General features: G+C 40.6%; 2 protein-coding genes across 2 annotated transcripts; one reads left to right on the plus strand and one right to left on the minus strand.

Moving 5' to 3' along the window:
* Positions 1-2952: 2952 nt before the first annotated feature.
* Positions 2953-14225, plus strand: rab11al (RAB11a, member RAS oncogene family, like). Its single transcript, XM_038710712.1, has 5 exons — positions 2953-3286; positions 6809-7004; positions 7722-7915; positions 9793-9873; positions 12330-14225. The coding sequence occupies exons 1-5, from the start codon at positions 3247-3249 to the stop codon at positions 12467-12469; spliced, it is 651 nt and encodes a 216-aa protein (XP_038566640.1). The 5' UTR covers positions 2953-3246; the 3' UTR covers positions 12470-14225.
* A 257-nt stretch (positions 14226-14482) lies between these two features.
* On the minus strand, positions 14483-27047 carry mex3a (mex-3 RNA binding family member A). Its single transcript, XM_038710711.1, has 2 exons — positions 26557-27047; positions 14483-23295 (listed from the first exon to the last, which is right to left on the minus strand). Exons 1-2 carry the CDS (start codon positions 26975-26977, stop codon positions 22148-22150), a joined length of 1569 nt encoding a protein of 522 aa, XP_038566639.1. The 5' UTR covers positions 26978-27047; the 3' UTR covers positions 14483-22147.
* Between the last annotated feature and the right edge of the window lie 609 nt (positions 27048-27656).

The raw sequence follows: 27656 nt of genomic DNA on the forward strand, positions 1-27656 counted from the left end.
TTTTTCAAACTATTTCACATCAAATGCTTAGCAACATCAAAGGTCCATAACCTTACAGGAAATTGGTCTGAAGATAAACATTAAAAGATATGAAAGTGCAAAGATGTAGAAAAATGTTCTGAGAACAAACAGAAAATAAGTTTCAGATGTACTGTGTCCGTCGAGCAGAATAGGTCAGGAGTGGGCAACCTTTTCAAGCATAAGATCTCTTTGTCCTCTGACTGTGCTGCGATAATTAACTAGCCCAATTAATGTTGGTTCAACCCAGGCAGAATGACGATATACTGTATGTAGTGAATGAGTGCACAGGCCTCTTTAAAGGGCTAGGGAGATATGTTTTCCTTCCTGCTGCAAATTTAATCATAATAAAACCAAACCAGCTTTCAGTTTTATGGGAAAACAGTGGACTGCCTGATAGAGACAAAGAAAGTTAAACCAATAATGATCTTTTATCAAACAATGTATCAGCGGTTCTGTATTCTCCATGTCTGATATGAGGACAGTTCCTCTCTGACCACAACAACCTGAAAACAGTGAGTAAAACCTGCAGTGAAATTTAAGTTTAAACACTGACTCATCAAAGGCTGAACGTTGTTTCAGGGACTTCCCATTCTGCCAAGTTTTTTGTGGGAAATGACAAAAGCTGTTCAACATAATGTATAAAATTTCTGTTTAGATGACATGTTATTATTCAGTTTTTACTCTACAATGATTTTAATGCAAAGAATTGTTTTCAGATCATAAAGATGGTACATTTGTTTGTATCTCATGCATTTATGTTCCGCATTTTCAACTTAGATTCTACTATTAGCATCTTAGTTTACTTTAAAGTAATACTTAGATGTTACATTTAAATATTTTTGAATAAAACTGGCTATTGCTATTTTGCATATATGAAGAAGACAAAATTTGGAAATACCATAAATATCATTGTCATGTCATCAAATGTCTTGTTTTGTTGGACCAAGACCCAAAGATATTCAGTTTACCACCATGTACAGGTGAAACTCGAAAAATAGCATATCGTGCAAAAGTACATTTATTTCAGTAATTCAACTAATATATTATATAGACTCATTACATGCAAAGTGAGATATTTCAAGCCTTTATTTGATATAATTTTGATGATTATTGCGTACAGCTTATGAAAACCCCAAATTCAAAATCTCAGAATATTAGAATATTGTGAAAAGGTTCAGTATTGTAGGCTCAAAGTGTCAAACTATAATCAGCTAATTAATCCAAAACACCTGCAAAGGGTTCCTGAGCCTTTAATTGGTCTCTCAGTCTGGTTCAGTGGAATTCACAATCATGGGGAAGACTGCTGACCTGACAGTTGTGCAGAAAACCATCATTGACACCCTCCACAAGGAGGGAAAGCCTCAAAAGGTAATTGCAAAAGAAGTTGGATGTTCTCAAAGTGCTGTATCAAGGCACATTAATAGAAAGTTAAGTGGGAGGGAAAAGTGTGGAAGAAAAAGGTGCACAAGCAGCAGGGATGATAGTAGCCTGGAGAGGATTGTCAGGTAAAGGCCATTCAAATGTGTGGGGGAGCTTCACAAGGAGTGGACTGAGGCTGGAGTTACTGCATCAAGAGCCACCACACACAGACGGGTCCTGGACACGGCTTCAAATGTCGTATTCCTCTTGTCAAGCCGCTCCTGAACAACAAACAACGTCAGAAGCGTCTGGCTAAGGGAAAAAAAAAAGAACGGGTCTGTTTCTCAGGGGTCCAAAGTCCTCTTTTCTGATGAGATTTTTTGAGATGAAATTTTGCATCTCATTTGGAAACCAAGGTCCCAGAGTCTGGAGGAAGAATGGAGAGGCACACAATCCAAGATGCTTGAAGTCCAGTGTGAAGTTTCCACAGTCTGGTTTGGGGAGCCATGTCATCTGCTGGTGTTGGTCCTCTGTGCTTTATTAAGTCCAGAGTAAGCGCAGCCATCTACCAGGACATTTTAGAGCACTTTATGCTTCTTTCAGCAGACGAGCTTTATGGAGATGCTGACTTCATTTTCCAGAAGGACTTGGCACCTGCCCACACTGCCAAAAGTACCAAAACCTGGTTCAATGACCATGGGATTACTGTGCTTGATTGGCCAGCAAACTCGCCTGACCTGAACCCCATAGAGAATCTATGGGGCATTGCCAAGAGAAAGATGAAAGACATGAGACCGAACAATTCAGAAGAGCTGAAGGCCGCTATTGAAGCATCCTGGTCTTCCATAACACCTCAGCAGTGCCACAGGCTGATAGCATCCATGCCTACGCCGCACTGAGGCAGTAATTCATGCAAAAGGGGCCCAAACCAAGTACTGAGTACATATGCATGATTATACTTTTCAGAGGGCTGACATTTCTGTATTTAAAATCCTTTCATGTAATATTCTAATTTTCTGAGATTTTGAATTTGGGGTTTTCATAAGCTGTACGCAATAATCATTGAAATTATGTCAAATAAAGGCTTGAAATATCTCACTTTGAATGTAATGAGTCTATATAATCAATCACATCACATGAAAATTCAGTGTACTTAACAATACAAAAACTTATAAGCAATTCTCATACATTTAGGGAAAGGCATAAAGTGAAGCAATGTTAAGTGTGTGACCCAGGGTCTCCATGGACACCAGACGGCTTTAAATTCTCGGTAAGGCTTCTTTTGTCTTCTTGAGGGGGGGGGGGGGGTCCACACTGTGTTATAACACTGTGTCTGTACTGTTAGGCTGATTATTTGTGATACCACTGTTTGCCAGCTGGGGTTTTCTGCTGCTAACTAACTAACCTGAAGCTCGATATTACCTGTTCAGGCTTGGGGCCGCAGACGTCATCAAAGTTAACCACCAGCGGTCAAATCATGAACGGCAGCACAGCGAGCCAATCACGTTAATGCTCGTGACAGGTGTCAATCAGCTGTCGACCAGTAGGAGCGAACAAGAGGTGGGACAAATAAACTGACGTTACGTCGCAGCCGCCTCGGTTATGGCAAGTGACAGAGGTTGAGGAAGAAGAGGGGAAACTTTTTCAGCTGCTAGTTGCTGTTGGTATTTTTTATGCTTGACAACAACACCAGTATCACATTCTCCCAACTTGACAGTGATTCAGCGTTGTTGTCGTCTGAGTGAGACCGTGTTTCGTGTGAGGCTAAAGTCGTGAACGGTGGTCTGTCGGTCTCGAAGTAGCTGAGTACACCAGAAGTTTGTTCGACTTCGAGTAAATACGTAGAGTCGCCGAAGAGGAGAAGCTATGACAAACAGAGAAGACGAATACGACTATCTTTTTAAAGGTGAGTCGCTGTTTATATTTAAGCTAGTTAGCTCATTTTCGACACCAAGCACTCACCTGTGAGCAAGTGTCATTTGATGCCGAGGTGTTGACCCGCATTCCTGACAACAAGGTGTAACGACATTGATCAGACTTCACGTCAGAGACAAAGGCACCTGCTATGAGCTGTAACATTAACTTTTACTCTTGTTAGTTTAGACGTAACGTTAACGTTACGACATGTTGTTACAGCCGCCCAGCCACATGATTGCCATCTTGACAAGGAGTTTTTTGTATCGCGTTTTGTAGCATCTGCGGGAGAGTCATCATCATCTTGCAGGCCGATGATGCAATCATGATAGGATGCTGTGTTGGGGGGTCCATCCAGACTTGCTTAGAGAAGAAATAGAGCTTGGTCTTTTTGTTCCTGAGTGATTTTCATCAAATCAGTCTGTGTCTGTTTGAACGCACATACAACTCTTGACACTTTGGGAAAAAACAGTTAATACTTGCTTCAAATATTACACCACATTCATTTTAATAACCGTTGCAAAAAGGGTTGCGGCGGTATACAGGTCTCATGGTAAGCTAACGTTATAGTATTAAAATTGACGGTTAAGTAACGTTACATTTGTTCAACCAAAAAATAACCTTCTGTTTTCATCCATTTAAGAGTCATTCCAACTAATAATAATAATAATAATAAAAGTAGTAATTGTGTAATACCATATACCGTGAGACCTTTTTATTTTCTGAGACATTACCATACTGTGAAAATCACATACTGCTACATCTCTATTTGTAATTTGGTCAAACAAACAAAAAAACCCCTTCTTTTTAGGTATCAGCAAACTTGCCAGGTGACCAGATATTTTAACAGTCTCCATAACATGCAGAAACTCTATCCCATATGTCATCTGATGAAAAAGACACAGTATTGTTTGGCGGGATATCACCATATGGATATGTGGTACGGACTGTAAGTTCTTCAGAAAGGGGAAATGTTGTGCCCATGGTCTGTTCAAATATCAAACGCTAAACAAGCTCATGCTGTCAAACTGGAAATACCTGCATGAAGTGTGTGTGTGTAGCCACAGCGAAGCTCTGTCCCTAGCATAAAGAAGATGAGATTTACTCACAATTACATGATTTCTGGCGACCAAATAGCAAAGTTATCAGAATCATGTGCAGCGGTGCAAGGACACTGATAAGGTATCGGCTGCCATTCAGTCTTTTGCTTAAACCAGGAAAGGGCTAACATTGTTATAGCCTCCTTTTGTCCCTCGCTGTTGGATAGCATGAGTCAAGTTGGGTGAGCTCTTAGTGAGTCACATAAACCTTTCCCTATTGGTGGAGACATCAGCGCAGGAAGTCATCCTGCTGTCCTGCTGAAGCCATACTTCTGCCCATGTACTGCTTATTGTAATGTTAGTGCTGTGTATGAGCCTCAATACTGGCTTTTGTTTAGAAACTTTTGTCATCCTAACTGCTTCACTTCTGGTCGTTTTCCCATTACATCGCTTAGGTTAAAAGCGCATTGATTCCATTACCCAACTGAGTGAATTATGTTAAAGACAACTGCCTGATATACAAATATATTTATTGATGCATTTAGATGCCATACAATCAGTGCTGATGAGAAAATAATCCTGCTCAAATATAAGGAGTTTACCAGCCTTAACCAGCTTTATAAACTGCTTTAGTTTAACATAAATGGAAATGATGGAATTGGACATAAGATGGTGAGCTTTTGTTCTATTGATAGGTATTCTGGAGGTATCAGTATATCAATTAAGCTCACTGAACTGGGCTCTGATTGTCAGTATTATTTAGTTTCATTCTTCATTTCTGCATTCAGACAGTCATAGGCTAGGCTACATCACTGGATGCAGGGTTGTATAATATAATAGAGAGGTGTCATATCTTTTTAGCTGAAGAATGCAACCCCAACAATAGGTTAGTGAATGGGTGTGTAATGCAGCCGTGATAATACCTGTCTGATGGCAGAGGATCTGGAAATGGTTGCATAATGGTTTTTGTGTTCTGCCCAAGATCTTTTGTGTTAGATGAAATGGAGGGTAATACTGTCATTCATAGTTACCTTTTTGGCATGTAGGAGAACCACACTGTTAGGATGTACAGTCCCCATAGGTTCAAGGTATTTTGATTGTTTCAAAGCCAGGCCTTAATGTGGACAGGTTTCTACTTGTTTCTGTTACACCATAGGAACACTGAGACACTTTATGCAGTTTGCGTTAAGAGTGAGCAGCGTTGCTTAAATGCATGTGTAGACACTGTGATCGGTTTGTTAATGCAGTTTCCACATTCTTTAACAAGTTCCTATTTCCTAATAGAGGGGTGGTGTGCTGGTGTGGTAGGTTCCTTCTGACAGACTGACTCACCTGATAATTGTGGAAGTAGGTTTCTTTCAAACACTCGCCCTAATAAAATCTGTTTAAGTACATTTTAGGAGAAGATCCAGTAGAGTAATCCGATTTAAGCATCTGTTTTTGTCATCATAATCACACACTAAGCATTAATAGAATAGCTCACTCTAAATTGCAAATGTAGTCATTTACTTCTCTCACCCCTTCTTAGTGAAAACTCATAGGCATTTTTCCAAGTGTAGTCATCATTAGAGGTGTTAGCAGATTTGATGGATTTTTATGCTTTGTTTGGGAAGTGTAAAATTGTGGCCCTGTTAACTAAAGCAGTTTGGAGGAAGGTTTAGCTATAACTTAAGGCCCCACTGCATTTTGTGCTTGGCATTTGCACAGACTTCAGCAGAGTTGTCTGAGACTAGAGTGAGCGCTCAGTTTTAGTAGCAGATGTCTAAACATTTTTTTTGCAGTAAATATTTAGATTCTATACACTTAAAACAGCAGGACAAGTTATTTATACAAATTGATTTGACATTGTGATATAATGTACTTCTCAGTTCTCTAGAGGGGAAAAAAAACAAACATTTAACTTCCCTTCAGTCAAATCCTGTCATGTCTGAAGTGAATTTGATTGGTGAAATCTGCAGTGGATAACCGCTTTAACCAACATTAATGTGCTCAGTCTGCATGTATTTCCTGAAAAGAGCAGGTGGTTCTAATGGTTCTAAAAGTTTGTATACTCAATGGGAGTCCCCTGAATTTCTGCTCTACCGCGACTGGGAGCAGCACAAGTGTGTCACAGGCGAGGCAGGCTATCTAATAGTAATGAGGATTAAAAATGTATTTAAAATGCTTCTTGTTCAGTTTCTTCTCTTTGTTTTAATGGACGGTTGCACCAAAGGTCTACAATGAATTTGCCTTTACAGCTGCAGCCATAATTTAAGCTGTGCTGCTCAAACACAAACACATGTATGTGTAGTCTATTCTCCATTTGTATTTTTCATTCTTGCAAATGAGATTGTGTTGTACTCATCAGTGAAAAGAGTTCAATTTAAAAAAGGAAAAAAAAAAACATTTATTTTGCAGATTGTCTACAAGACAACATGTGACCGTACTGATGATTCCTCTGTCTTTGGCTAAAAATCCCCTTCTTTTCCCTGTAGTGGTGCTGATCGGAGATTCAGGTGTAGGGAAGAGTAACCTGCTGTCTCGTTTCACCCGGAATGAGTTCAACCTGGAGAGCAAGAGCACCATCGGGGTGGAGTTTGCCACCCGTAGCATCCAGGTAGAAGGCAAGACCGTCAAGGCTCAGATCTGGGACACAGCTGGACAGGAGCGATACCGTGCAATCACTTCTGCGTGAGTACAGCATTTAAGCTTTTGTGGAACCATGATCACACTTCCACACAAAAGCAGAGACACCCACTTTACAGAAATACATGCTCCTTTGAAGACAGTAGCGGGTCTTTTTAAGTCCAGCACACCTGCAGTTCCACAGTTCCACACGCACTGGTTAAAACGAGCATGTTCTTACATTCTAAGCACAGGAACTTCAAAGCACCTCTTTTCCTTCCTCACTCAATCGCATAGTACCATTTTTCTTTTTGTCAAAACATGATTCACAGTCACATGAAGTTTGGCTGCATTATAAATGGCTGGCATTATAGTGCAAGCACTATAACTTCCAACCAAGGGCCATCCATGACTTACATTTAGATTCAATCAATTACTGCTTTGTCAATCCTAAAATAGTTAGAAAGAGATATTTGGAAGTGATTAAGGCTACTAAATTAACCTTTTTGCTTGGGGGAGGAAGTGTTTAGTTAATCACAGCTTCCTACTTATCTCTTGGTTAATTTCCCATGTCAACATTTGTAACTGTTTATATGTGCACACAAAGCTCATATATTTTGGCTCTACTGTTTTATTTCTAGTGTTTCTCAGTTTCTACCACTGTGTTCACTGTTCTACTCAGCCCATATAACACACCCACAAGGAATTATAAAATCAACAGGCTGTGACGAGAAAAACTTGACTCCAGTTTATATTATGTCCATTCCCTCTCATCTTGTCCAGGTACTACCGTGGAGCAGTTGGAGCTCTCTTGGTTTATGACATTGCCAAGCACCTGACATATGAAAATGCTGAGCGCTGGCTGAAGGAACTGCAGGACCACGCTGACAGCAACATAGTCATCATGCTAGTGGGCAACAAAAGTGATCTACGCCACCTAAGGGCGGTACCCACAGATGAGGCCAAGGCCTTTGCAGGTATGGTCTCAGTGAAGGCATTGTGTGTGCATTGTATGAGCACACACAGTTAGTTATTAGCCTGTATAGGCTAGGTTCTATGATCCATCCATCCATCCATCGTCAACCGCTTATCCTCCGTACAGGGTCGCGGGGGGGCTCTATGATTTGACGAATTTAATTAAAACTTCCAAATATCTCGACAGCTTTGTTTCGGACCAAGTTTATTTTTATTTTTCAGCCTTTTAGTTCACTTTTTGACAACTATTTGACACTAACCTAAGAGTGGTTTGACCGCGTGTTCACTCTTGACCTCGAGTTTATTGGCTTGTGTCTGAGTGTTGCCCCTGCTTTGATTTGTAAATGACACTTGATAGGACTGCCTGTAAGAAAGTCAAACATATAAGGCCCTGTTCATCCATATTAGAGTGAGGAAATTAATTGTCGTTGCTAGATAAATAATGTTTTTACCTATAAGTGCTTCCTGTTTCAACTTATTGTTTTTATATACCACTCGCCTAATTTATGCTACCTCATTTACGTAAAGACCATGTGGCTGACACGTCCATGCAAAGTGTATTTTAATGCTGAAGATTCTCCTCAACAACACAACAGCAACAGTGTACCAATCTGATGTGTCATTTGCACTACTGTGTGACATTATTATCCCCTTAACTATGATGGTAATAATTTTATACAAAATTTCATTTTAGTTGTTATGTAATTGTTATTATGTACAAATTACAATGAAGGAACAAATCAAGAAAAATGGCAGTGATATATGATAAGTGCGGAAATTAACCAATTAAAATTTTAATAAAAAAAAAAAAAAAAGATTAACCAATAAATCACTTGACATATGACCTATTTGATTAATGTATCGATTTCAGTTTTCATAATGGATAGTGATGTTATCAAATGTCTTGTCTAACCAACAGTCAAAAACCAAAACTTATTCAGTTTACTGTAATGTTAAGGTAGGGAAAAGCAGCACGTGGTCAGCATTTTTGCTTGAATACTGACTTAAACAGTCTTAATCGATTTATCAAAATAGCCGATTAATATTCAGTCGATCGACTAATCAATTAATTAACCAATTGAATCTGTAATTAAAAGCACCAAATATTTGCTGGTTACATCTCCACAAATGTTCCATGTCATACATGTCGCAGTACGAAAAGCATCATAATTGTTAAAAATGAATGATGGCTGAATTCCATTTAGCTGCTTCAGTTTCAGGGTCTTTGTATTATGCATGCTGGATCATTGTCACACTCTCACGACTTACTGGGACACATGAATGAAACAAAGTCAGCGTTAATAGTAACACCTGAGCTTTGAGGTTTAAATGTCTGCTGTGAAAAGGGAATTATTATAGAGTAAACAGTAAACTTACTATTTTATTGAAATTACAGATTAGTTGTGCCTTAGTTTATATATGCAATACAGTAGTATAACATTTTAAAATGGAAAGTGTACATCCTGGCAGACCATATTCTTTGCCTACAGATTTACTTACAGAAGATTTGTTATTAAGAATGTAAATCATTATATGTTTTACTCTGTCTTTGTGAGCAACATCATTACATTTAATCAGATTCTAAATCTACGTTACTGAGCAGAACAGTCAGGTGTCACATAACCCATTACATTTTCTATAATTACAGAGCAGTTCACAGTGAGCAGTCAAACAGGAAGCGGTTGAAATGACTGCATTTCTAGGGAGAACTCTGGAGTGAGTGCATTATGCAGAAGAAGTCAATCCCTAAATCAGTGCAGTGTTAATGCCAGTACAGAAAAACAGCACAGTACACCTTAGCTCAGTATAGTTATGAAAGTGGAAAATAATGCAAGACTTTATGTGCTTTTGGCATTATGTGTGCATGTGTGTTTTACAGAGAAGCATGGCTTGTCTTTCCTGGAGACATCAGCGTTAGACTCCTCTAATGTGGAGCTGGCTTTTCAGACTATTCTCACAGGTAAGTTTCCCATTCGTGTATATTTCTCGCCATTTTTTGTATTTATATCAAATAATAGAATAAACATGCATTTGATTCTGAAGGACACTGATGTCTAAGCTCCTATTCCGAATGATAATGCTTTATATATACTGTTAATTGATACAAAAGTGTTAACATTTTCATCAAGAATTGTATGGTTTACATAACAACACCCAACTTCTGCCACTAGATGGCAGCAAAATCCATCCTATCAGTTCTCCATGCCCATTACTGATGTGCAGTCTGTGGCAAGAATACCACCTGAATCTTGTTTTTAAGGTCAAAAGCATGGGTAATTGGAACACAGAAAGACTACTCAGACAATCAGTCCTGGTGAGAGGTGCCATGAAGATAGCCACTCGCCAGCAAATCACTAAGAATAGGTCTTTGTTTGTAGTCACAAATCCACTTTAACCCACTGTACAAGATGCATCTGTTCAAGAATGAATTCTGATACTGGTGTACAGATGTGCTTTCTTAAGTAAATGTCTATGAACAGTTTCCTCAGGAGGCATAAAGCCACACAAACACGTGCATTTGATGTTGGAGATTTGGTAACATGGAGAAAAAAAGCAATTGTTGTGACTGAGTCAACTCCTGGAGTGCCTAAAGGGACAATCCAACAGTGAGTGGTGCTGCCACTTCAATTGCTCCAGGGGCTATCAGTCTGCAAGCATGTGCTGTTTGTATTCTCCATGTTCAATTCCCAGACGCCTCTGCTTGAGCCGTTTGAGCCATTCTGCCCACACCACAGCTTTATCAGTACTTTGTAATTCATAAAAACTTCAAACCAACAAGGCCTATTGAGCTAACGTAGCTAATTAGCTCATTAAGGGAGGAAAAGAGAGGAAGTTAGCAGTGCATTAGCAGGCCTGTAAGAACAGAGCTTTAGACCCAGTGGAGCAGAGAAGACGCCACATGTGTAGATCAGCTGCAGACAAATCGTAAGGCAAGTTTATTTGTATAGCGCATTTCAACAACAAAGCAATTCAAAGTGCTTTACATAAAACATTAAAGATACGTAAATATAAAAACACATTTATATACAATTAAAAAGAGTTTAATAGAAAACAAAAACAAGATCAAATCAGAGAGTAAAAGTTACAGTACAGTTTAAGATATTAATCAAAAGCCTTAAATTTGAGTTAATAAAAGGAAGTGGCAAAAAGAAACGTCTTCAACCTGGATTTAAAAGAACTGAGAGATTCAGCTTGGAGTTTATTCCAGATATATGGTGCATAAAAACTGAAAGGCGACCTCTCCATGTCTAGTTTTGACCTTGGGGACAGAAAACAGGCCTTTCCCAGACGATGTCAGTGAAAATCAGAAATGTATTTTGGCCCTAAACCATTCAATGCTTTAAAACAGTAATATTTTAAAATCCTTTCTTTGACGGTCAGGAAGCCAGTGTAAAGAACTCCAGAACTGGAGTGATGTGATCCTCTTTTTTTGGTCTTGGTGAGGACTCGAGCAGCAGAGTTCTGAATCAGCTGCAGCTGTGTCATCGATTTTTTTTATTTATTTATTTTTTTTTAGGGAGACCTGTAAAGACACTGTTACAGTAGTCGAGTCGACTGAAGATAAATGCGTGGGCAAGTTTTTCCAAATCCTGCTGAAACATAAGTCAATCCTTGATGTATTCTTCAGATGTTAGTAGGCTGATAGGGTCATCCTGGTGGATTAATGTCTATATAGGCACAGCAGCTGGTGCTGTGTAGGGTCTGTAGTAATGAGTCATAGTTTCACCAACTGACGTGTCACGTTACAGTCGACTAGGAGTCTTATTTTCCTTTAAGCCTTCTTGCTTCATAGGCAGTTTTTATTTCAGGACTGTTTTGTTCCACATCTGGCTGTAGTTTAGAGTTAAAGCGGCAGTATGCAACAGTAAGTCAGAGGGGTGTTTGCACTAGTCCTGCTCTCCTCTCTCAAGTTGACCACCCCAAAGGCAACTAAGCTAAAGTTTAGGTAAATGACATTCAGTAATGTATCGAAGTATTGACGAAGAAAATGTCGATGACGGGTAACTGCAATGAAAAAAACACACTGAAGTTCACCTGGGTGTTTGAACAGCTCTTGTCTGTTAAATGTTATTGTATTGTATGGTTACCAGCATGAGCATGCAGAAGCAGAACCCACAATGTATAATATGTATTTATTATATGTAATTATTATTTAGGTTTTACAATTTAAATAAAAAATGTATTGCATATTGTAGCATTGGGGAATGTCTAAAATGAGACTTGGTTCTGCCACATGACATAACGGTGCCAGTTTAGGATGGAAAGAATCCTTCGCTGCTGCCAGGAGTCTAGATAGAACAGTTGTTGTTCAGTTTTGCCATGCTTTTTGTCCTTATCACAATATGTCCCACTGTTGGCTGGATTTATAGGCATCTACACGTAATTCATTCCCTTTCACCCTTCTCTCCATCACAGCCATCTACAACATTGTGTCACAGCGGCAGATGTCGGGGCGAAGCGACTCAGACTTCTCACCAGCCTCCAACGTAGTGCCCATCACGGTTGAGCCCACTCAAAACGCAGCCAGTAAGGGTGTCTGCTGCCAGTCCAACTGAGACCTTACCACTGACCTCCTTCACCTCCAGGCAATTGGAGAAACAGCCAGATAGACAACAGGGACAGACAAATGGAAAAGGGAAATTGAGAGACAGGTAGAGATAACCATTTCACACAAGGACACTTGTATCGAGGTTGATTTTTTTTATATGTCTGGTTAAGAAAACTTAATACAGTATGAAGAGGGGGGCCAGTGAAGAATAGATAGTAAAGAGGGGGGGAGGATTAGTATCACTGGAAAGAAAACAGTTGAGACGCACTGTGCATTAAGAGGTACATGATCAGAACTGATTGATAATCTAAAGAAAAACTTAACACATTATAAAAGGTCCCTTTTGTATCTCATCCCGATTTCTGTCTTTGCAAACTGTCTCCCATTTGAAAGCTCTATTTTATAAGCCAGTAAATTCTTTCCCTCAGTTTCCCACTTCCAGGATATTTGGCAATAAAAATTCACATCCAAAAGACTAAACTGCATCCCCTCGCCACTGTCATTCCCATTTTCCCTAAATGTATATTTAGAAAGTAATGTCCCTTACGATATTTATTGAACACTAGACTAAGGTCTCATTGGCCAAAGGGTTTACAATTTAACACTAGTTGCTTAGATTCCATACTGGTTAGATTCCATACTGTTCGCTTCACAGCGAAGGGAGCTTTGTTTCTTTTTGATGCTTTTGTGTTTGCCCACAACAATATCTCTATGTGAAGAAACTTGTAAGGGCAACTACTCCTCACTAATGGAGGAGCAAGGGCTTAAGTCACTTTTCTTAAATGCACATGCTGGAATTTGGTCGACGTTGGTTGGTTCAAGTTGTGTTCCACCAGACCACTCAGAGCAATAACCCCCCCCCCCACCCCCCCCCCAACAGTGACATGTAATTTCTTTTTGATTGCTTTTGATGTTTGTTTTGAAGGCTTTCCTGCTCTGTGCACACTTGGTACTCTATGGATGAGTCATGCTTTTGCAAGCTTTGAACAGCGTTAACTCTAAATGAAATGGGATAGCTGCATCACTAGTGAATGGGTTAACTGCGTCACATGTTGGTGGAATAGCAGCATTTGCTCTGCTGATGACTATTTCACCCCTGCCCTGAACCTTTGGGTGTAGTGGGAGAGATTAATGGGTTTAAATGCATGGACAACCCTCTGCTGTTGCTGCTGCCTGCTAGCTGGGATGGATAGATAGATGGATGGATAATGTTTCAGGGGATGAGGTAGTGAGGGCACTCAGCCCTGCCCTGCTCCTGTGGTCTCTGATGTACCCGAGATGGCTTGTTTTACTGTAAGTGAAATCCTCCACTGCCTGCTCACCTACTCCTTTCTGTCTCTCTCCACACTGTATGTAACTGGAACAGGACTCTTCTGGGATCTCCCTAAGGTCTGCCCTCGCTCTCACTTGTCTTTATTTCCTGTGGAGGGGGCAGGGGGTTGTATTGAGGAGCCAAGATTGGGTTGTTAGTATCTTAATAGTTTAATAGATGAAGAAATAGATGGAGATGGTATGGTAGAGTTAGGAGGGGCTTAATTAAATCCAAAGGTTATGCACACAGATGGTGTTTATCCTGCTGATGTGTTCAACACTGGCTTCTGTTGACTTCACAGATCTTAAACTGGGTGGTGTAGGTTAGGGCTTTTTTTAACATTTATTCTAATATATGTATATTTGGACTGCATATGTATAAATAAATCTCATTTGTTATAGCCTGCCTCTTCTCATGTCTCTTTTAAGATGTTTTTAAACAATAAAAGGCTGCAAATAGCTGGCTTCTTCATTAGTGAATCTGGTAGAGGGCTTAATTGAATGAGACATGAGGTTAGATGATCACAGAATATTGACATGGATATATTATAATTTAATTCTGAATGTCCACTGTTAGAAAATAACAATATTTGCTGCAAAATAACTTTTCCTCTGAACTAAGATCAAACACAAATAGACATCATTTTAAAAGGATCAATTTAGCCATAAAGACTCTCCCTTCAAACAAACAAAAAACAATTTGTTTCAATTGGAGATCATTTCATTTTTGTTTTATTAGAAACATTTACAATACATCTTGAATCTTGGAAAAATAACAAAGAACCAGAACTAACATGGCGCAGATACAATAATAATAATAAAAATGTCTCCAAAAAATGTAATTCACAAAAAAACATGTGCTATAACAAATAAACCTGCAATATCACATGCCTTGTAAGGGCATGGCATACTGTAACAGAGTTCAAAGACTTTTTTTTATTTTTTTTATTCCATCCATCAAAGTTGACGGTCAGCCTCAGAGGGCCACATTGGCAACCCTCTTTCACTGTTCACAGAGAAACCAGAAACTAACGCCAGGTGATCCTGGCCCAAAAACTAATGCACTACGACCACTATTAGACCGGTATGAAACACCTCTACTGTGCTGGAAAAATTGGAAATGCTACCAAAGACAAACTGTCAGACTGTATTCGTCTCTTTGGAAAAGGTTGCGAGTTTCACCAGTGAGCGCCGCTTTAGTCCCCATCCTTTACATGCAGAAAATGTGCCATTGTAGTGTTTTTGTCAAGTTTTTTTGATCCCTATCAACTCTTACACAAACTTCAAGTTAATTCATATGAGGTGCAAACAGTCTTTCATCACTAACAGGTGACAGAATACAAAATCGGACTTTGATGTGGGGACTGAAATGGTATCTTTGCCTGGCTCCAAACTCATGTCAACTTTCCAGTTTCCAAAGAGACTCCAACTATGAAAATCTACAGAGGAGAAACAGCCCAAGTGTACTGATGTTAAAGGATAACACAGAACCTGCACCGTTCCTCCTGTCTAAGTGACCATACAACATACATGCAAACTAGTACGGTAATGAATCTGTTGTGTGTATATGTGTGCATCTAGTTACATAGATCTACTACACAGTGCGCTGTTGTCCTGTCCCAGATGCCTCCGCTCGATTTGCACTCTTCACCTAATTAACACATTAGGGAAATTCTCTCATAAAGGCTTTCTTTAAGCTGATTATGCTCTGTTGCTAGTGTTCCCAAACTGAGTAGTAGATGTAGAAAATGTATGAATGAAAGTGTGTACAAGTTTTGTGTGGCCCTATTGGCAGGAGGGTCACAGCTGCCTCATTCATTCCAAGCATTGCAGTCGTAACATGTTTTATACGTTTGATAAGTAAAAGCGAGTTTAGATTACAGAGGAAATGGGTTATGTGTTTCAGTCAGTAACATGGGGTTAGTTGAAGGGGGGAAAGGGGTTACAGCAAGCAGCACTGCACAAAGAATGCTGATGCAGGAAAAATATATAATTGAGGCACAAAATTGATGCTCTGTGACTAAAATATCTCCAAATTCTAAAAAATATTATATTATTTTCTGTAATTATTCCATTGTGAATGCACCAATGTTGAAGTTGTGCATGTCTGAAGTTAAAATTTAAGCTATGGGGAACTCTCGTCCCATTTACTTCATTTACCATGAAGCATATGGAAAAGGCAAGCGTCCATAACTTTCATAAATAAAACTTCTAAACTTATTTTCTCATTTTTCTTATTAGTAGAAACTGACTTCCCTGTGTTTAGAAATATATTAACTTCTTGTAATTTTAATTAAAAAACAAAATGTCTTGAGGTTACTCATAAATATGTTGCTTCATTTTTTTTTTTACTTTTCATAAATAACATCCAGATACTGACTTTTTTCCTCTGCTTTCTATGAAATAATAACCAATGTTAGCAAAATAGATTTGAGAAATTGTAATATGTTTTTTTTTTAATTCATTTTAAGTTACTTTCTATAAATGTATGTGGAAGAACTCAAATATAGTCTACGTTGAAAACCTGTCGCAAATTCTTTCCAAAAAACAAACAAAAAACTTAAAGCTCACTTGTAAATTGACAAAACAATAAGCATAAGGAGTGCATTGAGTTGAGTGGTCTTTTTTTTTTCTTTTTTCTTTTTTACATTCAAATGCATTACTTGCTCAATGTGTGATTTAAACAGGTTGGTAAAATTGCTTAAGTGCATCCATTGAAAATAAGGATTTCCTATCACTCCTTAAAAGGGATTCTACATAAATGCATAAAGACCTTTTCATATCAAGAGAAGAAAAACATCAACAGTTTCTACCATTACTATAATAGTAAGCTTAATACAATATTGTAAATAATACTAACAAGAACTTAATGAATCAAATGTCACTGTGAGAGTCACCCCACCCCTTTGTTGCACCACTGAATTGAAACGTATTTCATACTGGGTGAGTTGGACAAATGAAACTTACATCTTAGCATATTCTTAAGAGTCATAATTAAACTTTATGTATCAATTAGTTAAACTACACGGTAAATATGATTTTAAACCGATGTTCACTTTAAGGTCTTAAAGCTTTTTATACACTTATGGTATCATGCTGATGAATTCTTTATGCGATCTTAACTTTTTTCTGATAAATCTTACCTACTGTACTATATTTTACTAACATGCAGTTAAACTTAAGGACACAGTTAACGGCTCGCTAAACGATATTAACCAAAACCACAGTGTTGTTTTGTTACTGTTACACTGTCACCTTGTTTACACCTAAACGTGATCCCTTGTGGTTTACTCTGAGGGTCTTAAAAATTTTAAATTTTCACTCACGATTCCTTTGCTCCTTCCGTCAATTATTTTTAAAATTCCTTGGGATGTCCCTTTTTATCTCATTGGTCAAGTTTTCCAGAAAGATTAAGACATTCCCTGGACTGTTTTTCTTCCACCAGCCTCACAGGACAATAGAAAACTACTCAAAGGACTGTAAGTGCCAGGATGTGCTTTAAGCTGATCTCTTTGGGGAGAAGTAAGTCTGTTACCGGCGCCTCTGTAGTATTAAACTAATCTTACAACACTGAAACATGATATGCCTTTATTTCACAGATATCGATTGAGTGGCCTCTAAGACTTTGGGGTAAACAGAGTAATTCTAGCTATGAGATTATTTCTTAATAATCCTGATTCAATAAACTCTAAACCATGCTGATTTTGATGCTAAAATAAGTTAACTCAAGTGATAAGTTAGCTCATGTCCTCTCCTTCTATTTTGTTCTTTGGCTATGTCTGACCTTTTTCTTTCAAAAACAATACAGATGAAAAAGTAGGTGCAAAACAAGTATCGAATAGAGCCATGAAATCAGACATTTAGTATTACTATGTAAACAGAAATCATCTTAAGATATGCTATAAGTAACACGCCTGCCCCTGTATGTAATTTAATAAAGAATAATGAGTGTAAAGAATCAAAGCTCTTCACATAAGCATGACCGCTATAAGAGAATGACTGGTACAGTACATCATATCATGTTGCACTACCCTCTACTCCTCACTGCTGTGTGTACGTTTTTTGACCAACGCCTTCGAGACATCAGTCTGTCATAAGTGAAGTCACCAGCTCCTGCTTTTTAACAAACAGGACAGACCTTGGTGCTTATGCTCTGGTCTTGTTTGTTTACAATTGAGGGATCACTTTTACAGCGCAATGAGACTTCCTCCAAGTCACAGAAATTGCAGTTAGATCGTTACAGTGCCACTCCAGAGAAGGAATCCTTAAGTTTGCCATGACCCACTCTGTGATCTGATTGATATTCAATGTAAAATAAAAATTAAGCAATCAAAAGACCCTGATGAACACAACAAGAACAATTACTTATTCTCAAACCGTTACTAATTAATTATATCTCCGTTTCTACACTGGCATGTATCCATAATGAATTTTAAGTAGATATGAGACAGAATTCAACGGTATTATCCTAATAATCAAGGTCAACTTGTGAATAGAATATTATGTAAAGAACTGACTAAGCAGGCTTCTCTGTTTATTGTCCCAGTATAGTCCTATTATTGCTTTTGATCCTAATATATATAGAATGTGATGTATTCATTAAGGGTTAGGTTATTACACATACTATTCATTTGAGTTTTTATTTGAGATTGGATTTATACATCAGCGGCTTCATAAACGATATTTATTATTACAGTTTATAGTAGTGTCTGGTTAATTTCTTATCTATATATTTGGACGAAATACTAAGTTAATCAGTTTAAATAATATTTCTTAAATGTATGGATCTATCTAATATACTATTATTGTCAAAAGGATGATGGGGCGCATATATAAAAGATTTACTCTCCCTAAAACTCAGAAACATTTTGAATTCCATATGCTAAAACACTGACAATGACACCTTCAGTTTGTAAAAATAACCAAAACCTCACTTCAAGCGGGCCTTCGTCTGGATGTTCAGAACTGATACACATACTGTATTTACATAGATGCTCCGAGTGCTTTCCCATAAAGTACAATACTCATTAACTTATACAGCGTCTAAACAGGGAGAATCTCCAATAAGCCCTCTCTTCATTAAACCAGTGCAAAACTCAACCAAGTCATCAGCATTGACTAAATGGCTGAGAGGTCTCCCAAATTACCACTAGTACTACTGTAGTATAAGAAGAACAGGAACCACCGTAATATAAAAAAAATGATAGGGAATCCTTATGTGCATGTCTTTCAAATTCTATGAAATGTATTTCACCATCAATGGTCGGTTTGGTATTAATCAAATGCGCATGTTCTGTAATAAGGTGCTCTACTTTATATTTTAAGAAAAGTGTTTTAAGAGCCTAATTTCCTGAATCCCTCTAATCCCCACCCAAGCAGTTCGATTCACATTCTTTTCTCCAAAAATAAGTACTTTAAAAGTTGTTTTGTGGGGTACTATCAAAGGCCAAAGTTGCTACCTTGTATGCAAAAGTAATGGAAGTATTTTAATAAAAAATATTAAGGCAGAAAACAAAATAAAAATACTAAGTTCAAAGGACAGTGTCGCACTGCCTTGAATTTGATGTTGAAAGCTTAAGCCAAACCACTGTGCAATTTCTCCATCCATAAAATCATAACTCTTATTTATTCCTACATCTGATAGATTTCAGTGTACTTTTTGCAAGTACAGTGCTTTCCCTGCAGTCCACACGTAATGTGAGTGGTCTGCTTTATATGTTGTTGTTTGTTTTTAAAGGAGGGGCCTGTGTCCCAGAAGACACAATTTGTAATTGTTTATTCTTTATTGAGACAGAAGCCGAGTTGAATTGTTATCCAATACAACCTGCTGGATCACCAGTGTTCCATTTTTTCCCCCCACTACTGGACCACATGTGAGAACTCAAAACTCACTGCAAGACTTGAATGATTGATAAAATTGGTAGATGTACAAGGTTTGTTTTTGGAGCATACTTCTCTCTTTCTCCAGCCAAAATGACCCCCCCCCCTATCATTCAACAGCTTTAATCCCTACCCCCATTCCCTCTCCTCTAGCCCTCTAAAATCCCCAGGCTGGGGCTAAGGCAGACGCAGAGGGTGTGTAATTCGATTCAGCATGAGTGCTGGTTAAATGGGGCGTTTCCTCTGCTTTCCTGTCAATTACAATTGTCTGATTTCATTCTGGAAGCTCAAAGCGAGGGGGTCCATAGTGAAGGGGCAGCTGCAGGATGTCCCATATAGTAGTGAGCTGACACGATCTGCACTGGCGCTGTCACAAAAACAGAACCCCATCCAAATTTCTGGGCGGTGCACTTGGGGAGCGGAGTGAGAGTTAATGCTGCACCCCGTGTGATAATATCACGCAATCTTTCTTTTTGTAGGTAAATGCATACATTTTCATAATTTGCAAAGGGTATACGGCAAATGTGTGACATTAACGTTGAAAGGTGACTGGTGTATCTCCTGATAACTGTAGATAATTTATTTTGCTCCTAAGCCTCCCCTCATTTCACAGGCGCTGCCAATTTCAGCTAGTGTCTTTCAAATTTTGTGTGCGTGTGTGTGTTTTGGGACAAAAGCCCCCCCCCCCAGTAGGGATAGCTCAGAGCAGCAGAAAAGGAGAGGAAAAGGGGGGTGGAAGGGCCAAGAGGGAGTGGAAGAGGGAGGGGGCCCTATTCGCCCAGCTGCATCCAGCCCCCTCTGTGCTTGTAACAGTGGGGTGGGGCAGTAAGGGGCTCGCTGCGGGACCCTGTTTTACCCCTCATACAGCTCCAGAGTCCCCACACGGTCCGCACCTGGACCAACCCATTTGCCTAATTATGAATGAGTAGATCCAGGCCGTGTCCGAGCACTCTGCAGCCCACGCCGCTACCGGGCCCAGACAATACGCCCCACTCAGAGAGGCCTTCGAAAGCAAGCGATCGAACTGTAAGCAGGGGGAGACATAAAAGCCACAGAAAAGAGAGAAAGAAAGGGGGCTAGGCGAGACCTCCAACTCGGGGTCACAGCCACAGTGTGCCATGAAACACCTGCTCCTGTACAGCTTTGCTAATTACAGGGGAGACAGCTGGCCCCTCGGTGCTCACACATAATGCTGTTAGTATTGGGGACGTGGAGTAAGGATTACTGATTTGGGACTTATTTTACAGTGTCAACTATTTTAATCGGAGTCTGCTGCTGATTCAAAAAACATTTTACAGTTTTACTCGGCTTCTGTCCACATACTAATTCTCCTCTTTATTTACAGTGCACAGCTCAGAGAAATGCCTGTTGACTGGGGCTCTTGCTGTGTCCTATATCGTTCAGCGACTGTGGCCAAATGACCACACAAGACAATAAAGCGCGGTAAAAGGTGGCTTTGAAACAAGTCCATTGGGGAGACAGATATCGAGAACTAGCCAACTGGATGAATTCCAAGGCTTTCGGCCTCACAAATTAAATCAGTGCTTTAAGCCAACCGAGGAACCACATGCTTTTCAAGTGCCACGAGGAGCAAGCATTACTGAATTTTTTCAACAAACTGTAGTGGCCAAAGTGTAATCAATGGCTACTGGAAAGAAGATTTTACTGATACACAACTTTCATCTATCTCTGTGAATAATGAGACCAATAAAATGTAACAAATTACTATAAATAAATGATGTAATATCCTATCCCTTTTTAGGATTAATCTGGTTTATAAGACTTTAATGTATAAGAATGAAATAAGGGGCCATCTTTTGTTTTCTCGTAAAGCTTGTCAGGCTTTGACTAGAACCAATCTATTCACATTTTCATTTAGCTAAAATTAATATCTATTATGAACCAATTGTATCAAACCACAATCAACATGAGTAAAACTGAAAAGGCTGAATTCACCTTCACATCAGCTCCAGAAATTTCAAGGTATGATTGAAAATCTTATTTCAGACCAAGATGATTGTAAGGTGCAATGAAAATTCTACGTTTTTTTTCCTTCTAATAACAACATTGTATTTCTAGCTCAGTCAGGTGCAGATTGGGTACCTCAACAATCATCTTCTTCCTTCCATATAAACCCACTTCATGGTAAAATAAAAATTTGAATAATAAAATGTTCACATTACTGTCTACCTCTGCCTACACTGTGATTCATGAAAGAAAAACAGCAGCAGTCAAAAAACTGAAAATGCAAGGTACTATACTTCTCTTATAAACAAAACTTTTATAAATATATATGCATATATATATAAAAGAAAAACTTAAAAATATTTCTTATACTTTTTAGTAAAGCAAGCAGTGCCTTCTAAAATATCTGCTTGATTGTTTTTAAATTTTCTGAAAAACAAAAATGTGTATTATAATAATAATCATAATAACAGTAAATAATTATTGAACAAACACTGACAAAACTAATGATAAAAACTGATGGGGTTCCTTAAGAGAATATTCGGATGGCCTGTGTGACCTGGGTGTGGCACACTGGGCACTCCGGGTGGTTGAGCTCACAGATTCGGATGGCACACTCCATGCAGAAGAGGTTATGGCCACAGGGCACCAAGGCAGCCGTCACTTTGCTTTCAAAGCAGGTCATGCAGTCCCGCACAGTGGCCGGCGGCGAGTCCGGCACTGGCAGACGGCCTGGGAAACCCTCGCCGGCTGAGGTGGGCTCACTGTGGGCACGGCGAGCCTGGGCATGAGGTGAGCCGGCTACGGGCACAATGCTGGTGACTGAAGAGTTGTTGGTGCTTCCACCTCCGCAGGGCTCGGTTAAGCCAGGGGAGAGTCTGGTCAGGGGGAGTGGGAGGCCTCCAAAGCTCTTGGAACGCTGCTGGGCGTAGAAGGCCACCTGTTTGGGGTAGTCGGGGTCGCCCCAGCTCTGGGTACCATCTGATCCAAAATAAGAGCATGGCTTCTCTCCGGAGTTGGAGAAGTTACTCTTGTTGTAGATTCCCCCTCCCTCACCTCCTCCTCCCCCTCCAACCATGGCATCTGAGAAGTTCTGGCGGTAGCTGCTGGTGAGAGGCTTGCGCTGGCCCCCCTGCAGCCCCCACACCTGCTGTAGCCGGCTCTCCAGACCACCGCTGCTGCCCGCTGGGCTGCTTCCACCATTCGGCCCCAGACAGTCATTCTCATTATTGTGGTCATGCAGGCCTCCTGTTCGGAAAGCGATGTGAGCTTCAATCTCCTCGCGGGCCCGCTCGGCGTTGCTTGGTGACCCTGTGATTTCAAAGACAGGATCGCGGTCTCGACTGGGAGTGACGATGTAAGTACAGGTTTGCTGCTGGATGCGTTTGATGGTGGAGCCTTTAGGCCCCACAACTAGCCCCACAACACGGTATGGCACTCTCACCTGAATGGTGGTCTGACCGGGCAACGGTGTGGGTGGGGAGCCGCTAAAGGACACTCCTAGCTTGTTGCGGGATGCCCGGAGCATGGAGAAGTGCTCTGCAGCAGAGATGATTTCACGGCGGGCCAGTGCAACATCCTCCTTCCGGCCAGTGATTAAGAACACCGGCTCCTCTCCTCTAACGGGGGTTTTGATGTAGGTGTTGGTCTTGGCCCGCAGGGCTTTGATCTTGCAACCTGCAGAGACACCAACATACATTTTAAAATAAGTAAATATGATACATTGGTTAAATTTTGTGACACACAAATCAAGTAGTTACAGGTTACAAAATGGTTAAAAGTGATAACACTTTTTTAAAAATCACCCTCAGCTAACACACTCCCAACTCTCCTTTGTTCTGTTTAAATTCACCATTATGACCAATCTAATTTAATATGTTGCAGGTTTTTACTGGCAGATGATACACAGAGTAATTACCATGATTTATGAGGTTTCCTGCACCTAAGCATTAGTGTTCTTATTCAGTGTACTTATTTATTAACACTAACTGAGATACATGGATGGTCCAGAGGTATTAGCCAGCATGGACATGACTGTTTTGGAGGGTTGTAGGAGCTTCAGCAGATGCAATACATTTCCACTATGCTGGCAAGCAATCACTTTCTGACCTCTCCTTGAACTTACAAGACAATACAGTCAACCCACGCATGCTTTGTTTTTGGGCCATTTATTGCTCTACATCTGCCCTGTTTCTGATCACTGTGTAACAGTTTACTCTATTGAGTGCTTTTAAGGCAGCATCTTGATGTGAGAGAGTGCAGATTAATGTTATTTAATGACAAATTACCTGACATTATAATGGGACCTAAAAGGACATACAATAAATCAGTCATTATTTTGGAGGATTGCCGGGTTTATTTTGAGGCCAAGAGACACACAGCAATTTTGTTTATATTACACTCCATGAAGAAACAATTAGGCACTACACTGGTCAGTTTGAGTTCAGTCATTCAGAAATTCAGGCACCTTCCTCATTAAGACATCCACATTTATTGCAGACTCAAACGTTTCGCTTTTCTTGTCTCGGCCGTGTCTTAAAGAGACTGGCGTGTCTCTTTGGACAAGCAAGAATCATCAGGCATCTATTCAATGAACACATCTGACCTCATCTTACCAGACTCCAGGTACTTCAGATCACACAACACATCATTGCATTACGTATCTGAAGTCAGCAGGTATCAAAAGCTTTGTAGACTCCTTAAGGTGAAGACAAATGTTGCTCTAATACTAATAAATAGAACCACTTTGTTCAGGAACACTTCTTTCTCAGGGACCAGTGGTACGGACAGAAGGATAGGGATACTCTGAAGGTTAAGTATTGCTCATTCCCAAAATCTGAAAATGCCCTTTGAGGCCATTGCCTGGTATTAAGCTAATAGACCTGTTCATGCCACAGGGATCAAAGAGCAGTTGCCAAATTCCTTTTCACTAACTACATCGCACATTTCAATTAATCCAAATTAATGTCTCAATTAAAGAATTATCTGCAAACAAAATAGGCAAAGATTAATTAATCAAAACCAGAAATTAAGGTCACTGGAGACAATTTTATTTCCCAACTGTTAAACTGTGGTGTAAGCTGTGCCTGTGATTCATAACAAAGCCACCCTTGATCTGAAGAGCTCCAGAGGAAGGTACAAGAGCATCCTCGGGAATCAATGCCTGTGTCTCTGATAGGAGAAAACAATCATATCCAATCCTTTTCTTATGATGGGTTGCTCTGTTTGCCAGTTTCACCAGGCGGGATGCACGTTGCCGAGAAGTGGGTGTGTATGCAGTGCCAATGAAGGGCCCAAATCAAATCCCCCCATATCAGCACTTCTTCTCGGTCATGGCAAAAGGGCTGTACACCTCGGGCTGCCTTCGTTTACCCCCATTTAAATTCATAACTTACACTTCAGAGTAAAGAACAGGACCCGCGATGGGAGACAAGGGGCACTTAGCAGCACAAACTAAATCCACATTACCGCAGCAGTGGAGCAAGAAAGGGGAGTGTTGGTAAAATAAGCCATCTGAACTCCTCTGAACCCCCTTTTGACATTCTCCGATACCTGTTTGTTTTTGTTGCAAGATAAATCAGGATTTGCTAATGGTCCCTTACACACCCTGCAGTCTTTGTACTTCTCTCTGTCCAACCGCATATTACTCCCTTTCCTGACAGACAACCATGTGGTATTGAGAGTGTGCAGTGAAGTGGGGCTCATGAGGAGCCCCTTGTCTTGAGCTCCAAGGCGTGACTCCCATTCAGCTTTTAGATGCTATACTGCCCTTCCTTGTTTTTTTTCCTGCCCCTCTCAACCATGGGTTCATCACAACAGTTAACAATGGGTGCAGCCACATAAACACCACCACCAAGCACAAGAAAGAAGACAAAAAACCCCACTTCTGGATTCCCTGCCTCAAAACCAACTTTGGTTCAAGCTTGTCCGCAGCTCGTTTGTACATAAATATGGAACTTAGATAAAGTGAAAAATCTCCTGACAACAGTTTTACTGCAAATGAGCACAAACAACAGAATATTCTGTTTTTAAAAAAGGATTCCCACCTCCTGGTGCAACTTCTCGCTGAGTCACCCTTTAAGGCCATCCCGTGTGCCAAGCAGCAACACTGTCTGTATGCGCCCCTCCCCTTATCCCCCGACTTTCACACCTTTGTTTGACAGCTGCTGTCATTCAACTTCAGGTCTTTGTTCAATAAAAAAAACTCTTAACTGGAAGAAATACGGGCAGAATCTATATTGTGTCTGGAATTGAACTTTCCAACTCCCTCGTTTGAAAAAAAACAAACAAAAAAACAAGTGGACCACGCTCGCTCTATTGTCCAATTGTGTCACTGGGGCAGTGCGCAACATAAACAACGAGCTGAATAAATTTGGAAAGAGGCTAAACATCTTCCACCATTGAGAGCAAATGTGTAAATGTGCTTATTTTCTTAGCAATCGATTCGAAGTGAAAGACATTCCCCTCTTCTCCTGCTGCACGTTGCCTTTTTGAACAGTCTGGCGCGTCTCAGACGACAAAGGAAGCAAGTGCTCTCCGTGCTCCAGTGTGTGTCTGTGCGCTGACATTGATGGCGTGGATGTAGAATAATTCGCCCAGTAGGGAGCGAGGCTCTCCCTCCCTCTGTGCAAATTCACTCAAAAGCAAAATCGACACAAAGCGGCGAACGCCTTGTTTCAATGTATGAGTGTTATGATGAGTACACGAGAACTTACAACGTTGTAGCAGAAAAAGTGGGAGGCTGATGTCTCGGGGGAGTACAAAAAAACACGCGAGCACAGACACACACCACTCCCTTTTCTTTGTCAAATAACACCAGGTAACAGTTAGAGAACAAAAAACTAAGCACACAGGAAACCACGGCGGGGATAATGCAGCACGGTTAGTGGGATAAAAGCATAAGTTTGAGGGGAAATAATTTGCAAGCCAGCGGTTTACCTTGTCTTCCCACTATTTCGGCCACATGTTCAGAGCTGGGCACTGGGACGCATTCTGTTATGTTGCAGCCTCGTCCTTTCGTCTCACTTGAGGAGCTCTCATACAGGGCGCACAACTTGCTTTTCCCTTGCAGAATCGCCGTGTCCCCGCCACCACCGACGCTGTTCGTGTGGTTGTGGTGGTTGTTGTTATTGTTACTCCGGTCCTGTACTCCTGTTGTTGGGGCTCCGCCGCCGTCCTCGCCTTCCCCGAGCCCCAGTAGAGACAACTGGCCCAGCGCGACCCTGAGGGCACGGGAGTCGTCTTCCTCCTCATCGGGCGGCACGAGGAGACCTTCGCTTCCGAAGCCGGAGCCGGCCAGATCCCCGCCGTAGCCCCCATTTTTCTCCATGATCCCTGCTAGAACCAGCAGGCTAGGCATGGCTAACAAAAGAGTGTGTGAGACAAAGACAGGGGAAAGAGACTGGAGAAACAGCACCCGTGCCGCCTCCTCCTCGCCCCCTCCTCCTTCCAATTCCCCCCTTTGCGCTAGTCCCTCCCATAGACCGGCCCCCTCTCTCTCTATCCGCCAGACTTTCAGTACAATAGTCTCTCTCCGAGCTCCAGGCAAACGGGACACAAGGCCGTCTGCACGATGGATGGGGCGGGCGATGTGTTGCTCCACCCAGTCTGGTTTACCCAGCTCCCCTCCTCGCCGAGACAAAACGAGCCGCCCTCCCGTTGTATCATTCCGTCTCAGGTTCCCAAGCCTGTGGCATCTCAAATCAAGCTTCCTCCCGTCGCCTATAGAAAAGAAGAAAATACCTCATCGTTTACTTCCTGCGCCGCTCTCGTCTTAACGCAGACTCGTTCGCGGCTCTAGAACTGCAGTGTAGCCTGAAAACCGCATCGGCGACTTATGTAAGAATAGCCATCCAGGATGTAAACAGTTGCATATCAAAAGGTGCAAGTACAGTGCGCACATGGTCATCTGGTGCTGCTGAAAAGATTATGTCAACTTTATCTTTCAGAGACAAGAGCAGCTCCTGCATATTATGAGGGGGATCGAGGACCATCTGACATGAATTTGGGGAGTAAAGGAGTTAGTGTCATTTTCTTTT

Source organism: Micropterus salmoides, unplaced genomic scaffold (assembly GCF_014851395.1).
Source record: "Micropterus salmoides isolate LMB-PRFRI ecotype aquatic unplaced genomic scaffold, ASM1485139v1 Ms_hic_scaffold_11, whole genome shotgun sequence".
NCBI classification, from domain to species: domain Eukaryota; kingdom Metazoa; phylum Chordata; class Actinopteri; order Centrarchiformes; family Centrarchidae; genus Micropterus; species Micropterus salmoides.